This window comes from Taeniopygia guttata, chromosome 1, assembly GCF_048771995.1.
Source record: "Taeniopygia guttata chromosome 1, bTaeGut7.mat, whole genome shotgun sequence".
Taxonomy (NCBI): Eukaryota; Metazoa; Chordata; class Aves; order Passeriformes; family Estrildidae; genus Taeniopygia; species Taeniopygia guttata.
Window position 1 is genome coordinate 13802425 of NC_133024.1, and position 13629 is coordinate 13816053.

Sequence of the window (13629 nt, forward strand, 5' to 3'; positions counted from 1 at the left end):
TTCAGAGAATCAATGAATACTGACAGTAAGCAGACAGTCTGTACCTTCCTATGCTGACATACATGCTTACATTGCTATTACAATATTCTAATAGATTGTTGCTCCATGCAAGGTTATAAAAGTGTGGTTTATTAGGGTACTGGAACCATAAACTTACGATTGTTTCTCAGGCTGAATTTATATCTAGCCATCAAAATGCATTACTACATTCCAGTTACTTGTTTTTTTTCCTTGCACATTAACATAATCATCCCCAACACTTCAAAGTAAGGGAAGTTATATCTAGCTGGTATTCAAACCTACAGCTCTGTCTTTTTTAATAAAGGCCTTCTTTTTATTTTCTAAGGGCATGATGCATATGAAGGCAATCGCCAACAATGAAACCACAGCTATGTTATAAACTACCTTATTAAAAATTTAGGATTGTAATTACATATTGAAACCAAGAAAATTATTGTTCCTTTTTCCGTACTATTGTTCACAGTGTTGCTTGTGACCCTCAGACAAAGGCATATCCAAGAAAACTCATGTGTAATCAGTTCTCCAAACTCAGCAGCGGCTTGGGGTGAGGGCCCAGAGCCGGGATGATCCCGAACAAAAAATCCCGAACCGGACGGTTCATCTGTCATGGACAGGCAGCGACCCCACTGCTTAATTGCGTGTTTAATTGACCCGTGCCCAAATCCCTCCAGATGCCCACGCACCAGGTTTCCTTAGAGAAGCTCGCTGGATTCCCATAGTAGCTGTGCACACATGATCTGCATTTCAGCCACTGAAAAACAACTAAAGGGGCGCATGGAATCCACTGAAAACTTGCTATTTCCAACGAGACCGCTGCAGAATTAACTTCTGATATGTTTTCATTTTAATCTTTAATAACTACACGTACAAGAAGAAAACCCAAGGCACCGAGCGGGGCAGGGAGCGGGGAGCCGGGACATCCCCGCCCTGTCCCGGCTCGCCCCCAGGATGGCCGGGCCGGTCCCGGAGCGCCTCTCCCGCGGCTCGGGGTGGTCAAAGGAAGGCGGATAGACAACAAAATCCACTCAGGAAGCAAGAGACACAGCAGCCCAGCTACTCCCGCGGCCCGGGCCAGCCCCGAGCCCCGCAGGGTGGGCGGGCGCAGCGCGGAGCCCCGGCCCGGCCCCGCCCGCCCCTCGGCGCCGGGAGGCGGAGCCGGGCGGGCGATCGCGGCCCGGCCGCTTCCTGGTCAGCGGAGCAGGAGGCGACAGGAGCCCGCCGAGGCGGTGTGGGGGTCCGGCTGCCGCCATGGCCTCGCTCTTCAAGAAGAAGACCGTGGACGGTGAGTGGGCGCCCGGGGCGGCCCCAGACCTCGCACGGCCCCGGGCGCGGGGCTGCTCCCGGCCGGGGCTCCGGGGCAGCGGGAGCCCGGCGGGGGTCGCAGCCTCGGGCCCCGCGTCCCGGCGGAGCGGGAGCGGAGCGGGTGCGGAGCGGGAGGCCCCGGCCCGCCCGCCGTGACTCACCCGCGGTGCTCGGGGAGAGCCCCCGGGCCGGCCCTGGCACGGCGGGGTGAGGCACTCCCGGCGCACCGGCAGGGTGGGACCGGGCCCGGCCGGCCCGGGCCGTGGGTGAGGGAGGGAGGAGAAGGAGCAGCACGGCTCGGTAGCAGCGAGGGACGCAGAACAGGCCCGCCGGGAGCTGCTGGGCCCAGGGGGAGCCGGGACGCGCTCGGTGCCGCCGTGCGGGAGCCACGTCCGGGCTGCGGGAGCCGCCGCCGCCAGCCCCGGGCTCCGCGCCGCTGTGTAAACAACTTGGTCTTGGCTCTTTGTAGCCAGTCCGGTACCAAAACGCTTAAACTTCATCTGGAACAGCGATCCTCAAAGTAAAGCCCCCAAGGACGCCTCGGCTGCCAGCAGGCCGCTGGACCGTGCCCACTCTCCGCACTGCCGTGCCCCGGGCCTGGCCAGCCCCAGGTTCGGCTCTCCGGCGTGTTGGGTGCCCCGTGTCACATCTGGTGGGTCGGCGTTTGAAAAGGGCTCGCAAGAAATGACGCTGCACATCAACCAATTGTGTGTCACCGGAGGGGAGCACGCACGGGTCCCCCCGGGCTCTTCCCGTTTTAGATGTGGCACCCGAGAGGGGAAGAAGGGGAGTTGGCATTAAGCTTCCATGACCAAGGAAGGATTGCAGGAGTCAGGTCAAGCCCTGCTGGATGTCTCTTGTCCATCCTGTTTTAAGGAATGCTTCCTCCTTGCCCTGGTTTGTGTGTGACGATAGTGTGACACATAGGAGTGGCTATTAGCATAAGATTTATCTCAGAATAACCTGTCGTATTTTGCCTGCTCTAGTAGCTGGGAATTTTCCTCGGTTATCAGAAACAAACAAGAACCAAGTTCTCATCTTGGCCTTCACTTAAAAAAAACAAATTAAACAGTTTGTAACTGCAGATAGTTGTTTTTGGTTTATTCCTATCCTTAGTTTAAGCCACTATGGGGGATCAGAAACTACAGAAATAAGCATCATGCTTACCCTTATTGTCTCCTAAGTACTGTTCTTGTTTGGTGTTACGTTGAAGTTCCTACCTCTCAAGCTCACTATACTAAGGATTTTTTTTAAAGCAGTGTAGTTAGAAAAGCCAGTCTTGTATGTAGCTATCATGCTTTTCCTTTCAATTTCACCAAGTGCAGTTGTGCAAGTAATATACATTTATCTACCTTCAAAATTACTTGCCTGTAGCATTTTCAGAATTATATTCTCTCCTGTTTTGCCAGTGTGAAGAATGCAGTTGTATTCCATGCCATCTTTCAGTTCGTAGTTATTGTCCACTTTTCAATGCATCTCCCAAGGATGCTTTTTCTGTAGTACTCACAGCAGTAGTAGCATTGTAAAAACAGGTGTCATTTTCACACTTTTTTTAAAATATATATTTCTTTGCCCAAGAACTAGGCAATCTCCAGCAAGGTTGGAAGAGGAAATGTATATTCTGTCTTTAAAATGCCACTAAAGGTTTGGGATTTTGTTCTGATTCAAACCTATTAACGTTGTTATAATTTCAGTAATGGATGTTTTACAGTATTTCTGCCTTTGGGAGTGAAGAACGCAAATGCTTCTTGCTGTTTGTAGCAAAATTGCCTCAAACCTTTAAAAATGAAAAGGGTGGCCTGCGATTCTGGAATTTATCCTTCATGAGCTCTAAAGAAAGTTTATGTGGTAGTGTGCTCCTATCAAACTCCACCCCAAAGTGCAGACATAGAACAGGAGTAGCTGAATCTCTCCTCCATAATAACTGCTTTCTGCTGTGGAGGTCAGAGGATGCTGAGTCACATGCAGACATCCTGCTCTGCCTTTGCCCAGGTGAATCACAAATCACACCCAAGCATGTGCTGTAAATCCTGTCAAAAGTTAGTTGCAGCTAGCATGATTGATGCCTAGACTCTAAATAATACTTGCTCTAATAAGAGGATGTTATCAGTATATAATTTTTAATAGTAGAGTACAAAACTCCTATGAAGGAGTCATTTTTACCTGACGGACAATGTTCAAGCTTTGCTTGCTACATCAGTTGTCAGTAAACTGTAATTTGCTGTAAAGGCCTTCACTTTCTTACTTACTATTCTTAAGCATCTCCTAATTGAAGAGTTTCAAACACTGTTGCTTTATTGACTGACTTGAAGAAGGGCTACACAGATGTGGAGGAGAGGAAGCTCCCTCAGAGCAGAATAAGGACAGAGAAGAGCAGGATCCAGGACTTGCACATGGGATTATTGTCACTGTTTTGTGGAGCTGGGAACTCCTCACCTGCTCTGAGATCTCATAGAAATCAAGGCTACTTCAGCTGCCCTACCTGTTGCAGTTAGGCCTGGCTGGGGGAAAAGCAGTGGGACTGCAGTGACCATGATATTGCTGAGTTAGTGCTGGGCTTGCAGGAAAGTGTGTGTACAGATGTCTTACTGTGGAGTTAAGGCTCTTGCTATGGTTATGGTGCAAAGTAGCATCCTAGGTAAAACAGCTTTTTTTGTTTTTTGACAGAATATAGCCCACACTGCTGGCACAATGATGTTGTGTACACCAAATTATGTTTTGCTAATATTTTCTTTATCTGAAACACTGACACATCAGTCTGAACCAAGGGAGGTGTCAAACATGCTGCATGTCTGCAGGGTGCTTAGCAGATGTTTATGGAGTGTTGAAAAACTTTGTCCAGCTATCAATATTTTCTTTCCAGATATAATAAAGGAGCAAAATCGAGAGTTAAGAGGTACACAGAGGGCTATAAGCAGAGATAGAGCAGCACTTGAAAAACAGGAAAAACAACTGGTAAGTATGACAGGGAACTTTATTTGCTCTTAAAAACGCACACACGTAATAAAAAACTTGCAAGGTTTTAAAGATACAAATCAATGCATAGTAATGAAATACTAAAAAGCAGTTTTCTTCCCCTTTTCATTTCTCAGTTAAAATTGTGTTGGAAAATATTTACTGTCTAAAAGTGATTCTCAGCCTTTGACATAGGAAAATCCTGAAACATTGTGTTTAGATAAAATAACCACATTGGGTTTTCCCTACAATTCCCAGCATTCTCTGTCTTTCAGAAGGTGTTTTTTCTAAAAGCTTTGTAAATCACTTGTCATATGGTGGAAAAATTAAAAGTAGTAGAAGTGCTATCATGTTACCATGACTGTCCAGTGGGAGAGAGTACTTGAAAAACCACAGTTTTTGTTCTTTTCGTTCAGATAGAATTTCCCTAAAATTAGCTGATAATAGTAGGACTGTTTGCCTAAATTAAGATGTATTCAGAACTTTCTGTGTATGAGCTTTCAAGTACTCAGTGGCTGAATGCTGCACCTGTGTGATTCTATAAGAGGAGAAATGGATGTGCCAGATGGTGGGGTTTGATGCGTGAAGAATGCTCAGACTGTGAGAAAAGCTGTGCAAATCCAGCCTGTTCCAGCAGCTATTGAGGTGCTGGTTTGTGGCAGCAAGTTGCATGAATAGCAAGAGCTGGGAATAATAAATTAAAAGATCAGAGAAACTGTTTCTGAAAGCCTTGGAAATGTAAGATATAGTAGGTTGCTTATAAATAACTTAAAATTTACTGCTGGAATAAGAGTAGCAATGGACAATAAATACTAATTTTCAGTGTCAGATCAGGTGAAGAAGGATCAGGTGCCTATCAGTCAATCTCAAAACATTTCATTATGTGCTTTCCCTAGAAAGACCTTTTTTCCCCTTAAAATACTACTCTGAGAAAACCCAGTTATACAGTTACATTAATTCTATGGATAAAAATACCTTAATGTATGCAGACAGCTTTGTTTCAGTTCAGTAACCTGATATAACTATACAAATTTTGATATTTTTTTTCCCCAGAAGAACATAAGAACTTCAGTAAACTTGCCCCAGACCTCTCAAAACCAGATAATGCACACCAAATTTACCTAAATTCTTTTTAATTAGGAATAAAATCATCTGTATATAGGGTTTGATTTCTGCAGGTGGATTATCTGCAGTGATTTGTATTTTGCTTTGAAAAAATCAGGTTATAAAAGGTCTTTCAACTTACTGAGAAAATCCCTATATTCAAACATTTGCTGTTAAAATACGGGGTGCAGACTGATCCCTCCAACCTTCACATTACTTTAGACACACAAAAAAAAGGGAAGTGATATTCTGGTGATGTTACAGGAATTTTTGTGGCTTCTGTGAGCTACTTTCAAAGAGCACAGCTTTACTTCTATTTCAGGCCTCTAATGTTTGAACAGTCTCATGCTGCTTCACTGCCACTCTGTACCTTCCTGGATTAAAAATAGTGTGTGTGACACACCCTTTAGAGATTAGGAATCTGCAGAGGAGATTTTGTGCCAGAGCCATCTCTGGAATAAACTTAACTATGAACTTTTCTGGTAGTCAGGGTAATGCAGTGGGCCAGTTTACACCTGCCTTTAAAGGTGACTGTTCTGCATGTCCTGGGGACTAAGATTTATCTTTTCATAGCTTCTTATAAGTGCAGTTTTCTGGATTACCAGTGCATATAAAGTGAAGCAACTGCATACCTGTAGCAGGCCTATTCTCCTGAAAAATCCAGGAGAAAGCTGGTCTTTAAAAGCTGCTTTTACTTAATAGTAAAAATCAAAATGGACAAATGGACACCTACAGAAAACGGAGCCACTGTGGCAAGTCCTGCTTAAAAAAGCTGTAAAGGAAAAAGTTGTTGCAATTTTTACATTACCAAGTCACAAATCAGAAGGCACACTTTGAAGAATCCCAGCTGACAAGATTATTTGTGCCAGGCTTTTTCCTGGTACCTCTGGGCTAAACAGATTGTTATTTCTCTTTAAATTGACAGACTGGGGTTTGGTTTTCTAAGACAGAAATGTCTTTCTTACAGCATAAGCCCATGTTAAATTATGCTATTTTTTATTATTATTTAAGTCCAGCTAAATCATAAGAGTAAAGAGCCTATAATTACTGGCCTATAATATAACTTTATCTACTTCTTCCCCAAAAAAGCTGTGAGGTTCTCTTGAGGCTGAAAAAGAGTTGAAAAGAACTGTCCATTTCTTACACGAATGATGTTGTTTGATTGCAAGAAATCAAAGTTTATTAGAAACATGGCACCAGTAGTTGACTGGATGTCATAATTCCTTCACTTTCTGGGGCTTTTTTTGAAGTGTGGCTGCTTAGACAGATATGGAATCAAATGTGCACATAGTAGTGAATGTGACATCATGCAGAAATTGAAGTCTTTGGGGGAACTGTGTGCTACCACAGTGTAATTCAGTTTCACTGAGTTTTTTCCTTGTGGTCAAATCATACCAGTATAACATTGATTCTGCTAAACGGCCTTGTTAATAAAGCAAGGAACTATTTATATAACTTAAATGTCTTAAAAGATTCAAGAGGATCGTTAATTTTGAATTTCATTATTAGCGGTAAGGCTTAATTATAGTCTTTACGTGGATGAAAATTCTGTGGAATTAATCTCACACCTTTTTTCACAGGAACTGGAAATCAAGAAAATGGCTAAGACTGGTAACAAAGAAGCCTGCAAGGTGCTGGCAAAGCAGCTGGTGCAGCTGAGGAAGCAGAAGAATCGAACCTATGCTGTGAGCTCTAAAGTCACGTCCATGTCCACTCAAACCAAGGTCATGAACTCCCAGATGAAGATGGCAGGAGCTATGTCAGCTACAGCAAAAGTAAGGCACCACATTATATTCAAATGCAGCATATGGTTGCAAAAATTGTGTTATCTTAGGTAATTGCAGGGCTAAAACTCACTGCACAGGGGTGGTGAGGCTACAGTATGGAAACATAATTTGGATTTATATTGTTACATTTTTGTTTGGTCAGTCTATCCACATAGCACCTACATACTTTCTTGGGCTAGACATCTGTCAAATGTTTACATAATAAAAATAAACTAATGCGAGTGAATGAATTCTTTTAGTACATAAAAAGCCCCAAACCCTGCTGCTACAGTGCTTTGCCTGTGTTTATTGTCATAAGCAGTTTTTACTGGGAATAAGTAGGGCATGATTCGTCTAGAATTCAAGGCAGTGTGCCACAATAGCTTTATGGCTTTTGAAAAAAGTAGGTTATTGCTTTGGATCTTAAATTCCTAAAAAAATCTAATCTGGAGTTTGCTGTCATTCTCTCTATGCTCTCTCAGGAAAGAGTATTGCATTAAGTTTTCTCCCAAATCTCATCTCATAAAAGAGTGAAAATTCTCAGTTTTCTGAGCTAGGTGTGAACTTTCCCCTATTACCCTGAATTGATAAAGAGTGATTTGGCTTTTGACAAGGAGGACTGTTCAGCTGGAGGTGCAGGAAGCAGAATTAGTATACATCACTGTAGACCAAGCTGGGCTTTGATCCCAGTCCAAGTTAAATCCAGTTAAACACAGCAATGCAACTTGGTGCAGAAAGGAATTACCAGAGAGGCTTGGTTGTCAGGTGCCTTTTTAGACACAGCATGAGGGCAGATTCCAGCCAGCCAGTGATACAGAACTGTGGCTCTGCAGCAAATTTACAAATTGGACTTGTCTGACTGATCAACTTCAACACCTTAATCAATGTTCTTACAACAGCACTCCTGAACAAGTTAGTCTTGCTTTTTAATTATTACATGGGTGGCTTGCTTTTATTTGTGATAGATCTTGGATTAAATTTCTCAAAACCAAAGTCACTGGAGTAGTTAGGAAGATTAGGTCAGTAGGAAAAAAATTCAAAAGTATTTTTAAACAGCAAGTAATTGTACGTACAATTTGTGTAACATTATTGGAGAGAAAGGTCTTAAATTCTTTTGATTGCTTTTAAAGTGAATATTTTGCCTTATCAACATGGGAAGCTCAAATAATTGTTAATCCCATAAAAGCATCAGTGAAAAATGTTTGGGACCAGTTGCCTTAACAAGCAAAGCAAATATGTGAATGCAAAGCTTTTCAAGTATGCATACTTTCAGTATACTTCTTAGCATATATGTTGCTAATTTTGAACATAGTAAAGTCCAGCTGAGTTGCCTGTTTTTCATGCATTTGATCCTTATTTTCTGAAGATATGTAAACTCTCTATCAGTGCAGATACTTTTGATATCCATTTATACCAACACCTTCCAAGTCCAGAACAACTTCTTAAATTCAAATAATGTGACCATGAGCACAGTCTTTGAAATTCAAGTAACATTAGTATCATAATACATTATTACCTTGAAAAAACTCCGACATGAAGGCAGAAGCCCTTCTGTGAGGCCTGTAGTGGCTTGCTGCCCTCTCTTTTAGTAAACCAAGTCTTTTATCTCCTCAAAGATGGTTAAATTTTACATTTGGATTGCTTATGTCTCTATTTAGATTCTGATAGTCCACAGTAACTTGCTTTTTAGGAAAGAGGGAAGCACCCCATAGCAGTGCCCTCAAAGGCAGTACTGCACACCTGTAGTAAAATGGGTGAAGTTTATTTCCCTGTCACAGCAAGATCTCCACCCATAACACAGGTGCACCCTAAACAAGTACTTCCTCAACACTTGGAGATTTTCTTTCCAGAGTAAAGTAATTTTTCCATTAAATTGTAACATCAAGAAACAATTTAAGTCCTGTCCTCCAGTGGTGGTTCAAATAAATGGTCCTTTCTGAATAAGAACCTGCAGCCATTTACTTCTTTAATGTGTGTAGCCTTCAACTTAAGAAATGTTCTCCATTCTTTTCATTCAGATCAATTGGATTTTTCCTAATACAAGGCCAGGGGAGAGTCATGGTGCAAGAAAGATGCACACATTTAAAAGTCTGTCTATTAGGTCACTAGACAGCAATATTTCTTACTAAGTGCAGGCTGTACTATTGATTTGTTACTTGCCAACAGTTCTCATGAGATGTAAAGAGACAAGGAAAGTGAAATTTGGATTAAAGCATTTTTCTTAATGAATGCCCTGATATTTACTAATGTCTCATTGTATGATTTAAGAGTTTTTTCCATATTAATAGACAATGCAAGCAGTTAATAAGAAGATGGATCCACAAAAGACGCTACAAACTATGCAGAATTTCCAGAAGGAAAACATGAAGATGGAAATGACTGAAGAAATGAGTAAGTTCTGCATTCCAGAGGACTGGCTTCTCTTGGCAGGGGAGAACCAGCCTAAAAACACTGATAACACTGATGTTTGAAGAGTTAATGAGATGAGACTGTCAGCAAAAATGTAGAGCAAATAAAACAATATATATCTGAGTAGGAATGCTGAGCCTTAGAAATTTTAGAAGCTCTAGGTATTAAATTTTAGAATCTGTTCCTTCCCATCTTCTGCAAAACATTATATTTTTAGAAGGAACATTCTAAAAGGTGGAGAAGAGGGTTTGAGAGCCGTTCAAGGCCTTGATGGCGTAACTGGTAGGGGGACTTGAAAATGTGCCTTAATTTAGATACTGATAATCTCAGCTTTCTGTACATGGTGGTATGACATGATTCTGTCTCCTTTTTCTTAAATTAAGCCATAAACAATTTTTTGGGGAGGCAGCAAGTTTCTTGTTCCAGAGTGCGTGTGTTCACTGTTAGCTGTGAGTGGTGTTGCTCACAGTCTTCTCCCCATCCCAATTCCTGCCCTGTTGGTTATATTAAGTAGCATGGACTCAAGCCAGTGCTGTTGATCAAGATGGAAAGACCTCAACTGCACACAAGTTATCTGAGTAGTTAACAACTTTGCAACGTACTTGGAGGAAGAAGAGAGGAAGGGGATTTTTATGAAACTACAGGTGTTTTGCAGAAGTGTTGAAATCTAATGGAGGGGGAGATACAGCAGCTGAACTCTTTTGGTGGAACTGAATATTTTTATGAAAGCAGCCATGCCTTACCCTATTGTTGCCCTGGCTGTGCTCACAGGCTTTGCAAGGCAGAGCTACGAAAGCCTCTCTAACACCTGCTGGAATCTTACACCATAGTGTTACTGCTGTGTTCTGGGAGGGTAGAAAAATGGTACTAGGCCATGTTAGTTGCCTTTTTGCTTAATACAGTCTGGATTCTTTTTCTTTCTTCTAAGTTAATGATACTCTGGATGACATTTTTGATGCTTCTGATGAAGAGGAAGAAAGCCAAGATATTGTTAATCAAGTGCTTGACGAGATCGGGATTGAAATCTCTGGCAAGGTATGGCTATTTTTGCACAGTTCATGTGCTTTTTCCGCTGCATTCCATTTTTTTAAAAATAGTTTGTTCTAAAAGTTTGCATTATTCTGACTGAAGAAAACTTCTATCTTTCCAGATGGCCAAAGCTCCCTCAGCTGCCAGAGGTTTGCCGTCTGCATCGGCATCGACCGCCACCACCATATCGGATGAGGAGATCGAGCGCCAGCTCAAAGCCTTGGGCGTGGATTAACTGATCCAGTTCAGAGTCTGCCTGCTGGGTGCTCAGCTCTACACACATGTACAAAGTGCAAATACTCTTTCAATGCAACTGATTTCTAGGAAAACCCTAATGTCTCAGAAACGAAAACTTGAAGATGAATTTGCAGAGAAAAGTACTTTTTTTTTTTTTTTTGTCCATTGCATGGAGTCTTTTTGACTCTGGACTAACCAGGGGTGTGGTTCTAACAATAAATTCACTTACATCTGATCGAGATCTGTCCTTTGGATTCCAAGTTTTCTCCCATCTCAGTTCCTGATCTGTCACTAGAACTGGCTATTCTGTGGCTGGTCATGCCATTTCCTAGGACAGCACCTATGTAATATTTATAATTTGTACAAAACTATCATTAGAGAAACATTTAGTCTGCCATCTCTTAGCACAAATGAAACTTCACCTTGGCTCTTAGTCGGAAACTTTTTTTTCCATGAGGAATAGCTTTGAATGTCTAGCTAATTTAGGCAGAAAGAAAAAGCATTTTATGTATTTCTTCAAAATTCCTTTTGAGCTGATGAAATAATAGCTTGTTATTCTTCTTACCAGAATGGAAGGATACACACCTTGTGCAGTTAATTTTTCTGGAAGAGGAGTTACATTTGTTAATCAACTTTGTTGCATGAAAGGCACTGATCGAACTCTATTGTACTGTTACATAGCTGGTTTCAACAGAATTGCTGTGCCTTTATGTATATAAATCTTGTACCTTTGTGATTTTCTTTCAGAAGGAGTCTTTGAAAGGTGAGTAAAGTTAATAATTAAGATGGTTTTACAAAATGCTGTGGTGAAACCTCTCTGTACACTTGATGGGACTCAGTGCTAAAGTGGAGAGATGCACTCATTCAGAAATGCAACTTGTGCACTTGAAAAAAGGACATTTGCCTGAAGCAACATTTGTATATATTTTACAGTACTTCTTAATGGAAGGTAACTGCATAATTGTATTGTTTGCTAAGATGCAACTGATCACATTGATAAACTAAAACTAAATATTAGTTTTGAGAACAATTTTGGATCATAAATGATAACTATGATAAATGATAATAAAAGTGTTTTGATTCTGTGAAGGGTTTTGTATGGTCTCTGAACTGCATCAACACAATTCTAGCTTTAAGTGGAATATGCATTGTGCTAAGTAATAAAAACTGTTGGTATGGGAAATAGACAAAATGAGAATGCCGTTCCCAGTTATTACATCCTAGATGGTGTGCTACTCCTCAGCCCTGACTCTGCTGGAAATATTTACCCCTCAGTGTTGATTTAGTGGTGCTGCTCATTGAACAGAAAAAACAATCATCTTGGCTTTAAAAAGAGAAAATCAAACCTCCTAAAAGCAAAACCAGGAAAACTGGGGGGAAACAAACCTCATAAAGAGACTTTACAGTTAGGCAAAGTGTAGCAGGAAACCTCAGTGAATCTGCTGTTGTTGCACCATCTACTGTTTAGGACTGAAGTCAGCAAAGAGAACTCAAAGGAGAGCCTTCCTTGGGTTTTAGGCCTAGAATTGCAGGTATTCTTTCTCTTTCAAAGAAATAATGCAAAACTCAGTCTGTCAGGTAGTGGGTAGGAATGTGTAAGTTAATATATTGCATATATCCAGTATGGGGTGATTTTTTTTTACAAGTTATTTTGTAAAAATCGAATAAAAGGCTTTTTATCCCACAATGACTTTGTCCTTTGTAGGGTTAGTCTTACCCATCTGTCTCTTACTGGGCTTTCTTTGTGAGCTCTGATAAATATTGCTTTGACTTGTTTTGATAAAGGACCATCATATTTATTGCTTGTGGGCCTTTGATCCAATCAATATTCAGTAAAGACTTGTTCAAGTTTGCATTCCCTTCTCTGGAACCTCATGCCCAAGTACTGCTCAGTGGTACTGAAAGAAATAATGGGAACACAGGGATAAAATGTTAGTGGTTGTTTGTAGTTTGGTTGAACACCAAGGCTTGTGTCCTTTCTGAAGGAGGTGTGCAGTTGATCCTTTTAATACCTGTCAAAATTGGGCATAATTCCATAATGAGTTATTTCCTCTGGGTCCTTGAGGAGCAGGAAGAAAGGTATTGCTTTTTTGGTGCCATTTGGACTGCTGAACTAGGCCTGGTGTCAGTATCAATTCCATGGTTTGTTACGAGTTACCTTTTCAACCCTGCAGCTCTAACCTGTGTAAAAAATCTTTGGGTAGCAGGGTGAGAAATGCTGTATTTGTCTGCAATTATGGTCAGTATGTTAGATCAGTCAAAAAAAATTGCACCTCCTGCTCAGATATAAATTCCTTTTAAATCACATTGAGTGATTTAAAAAAACCCAATGAAACCCCTTGATCTTTACCCCTCCTTTATCCTTGCTAACACCTAAACAGGAACTGGATCTGAGTCTCCATCTGGGAGCAATGATGTAGTTGTTCACACACCTAACAATGGCTCTACCCAGACTCCTATTCCTCAAGTGCCCAGAGGCAATTCCTAGGAGAGCAATGAGAACACAATGAACATCGATGATGCTTCTTCCCAATACTCTTCCAATCTGTTTCAAAAATAAAGTGTATTCAGAGCCCTGTGCAAATTCTACTACACACACCTGCTTTAATTGGCTTTCTCATCTGAGAACTCATCCATACAAAGAAACTTCTGGCACCCACATGTTTTCCTTCCACAGATGCTTTTTCCCAAGCATGTTAAAAACCACCACTTTGGGGTTTTTTTAAGCTTCTTTGCATTTTCCATCTTCCTGTGTTTACTCCTAGTTCTTATATTTGGCAGGAATGTGAACAGCCTTCCTCCATCA

General features: G+C 41.5%; 1 protein-coding gene across 1 annotated transcript; it reads left to right on the top strand.

Moving 5' to 3' along the window:
- The first annotated feature begins 1137 nt into the window (after positions 1–1137).
- CHMP2B (charged multivesicular body protein 2B) lies at positions 1138–11912 on the top strand. Its single transcript, XM_002194915.6, has 6 exons — positions 1138–1303; positions 4187–4278; positions 6963–7157; positions 9437–9539; positions 10486–10592; positions 10708–11912. The coding sequence occupies exons 1-6, from the start codon at positions 1270–1272 to the stop codon at positions 10819–10821; spliced, it is 645 nt and encodes a 214-aa protein (XP_002194951.1). The 5' UTR covers positions 1138–1269; the 3' UTR covers positions 10822–11912.
- Positions 11913–13629: the final 1717 nt, after the last annotated feature.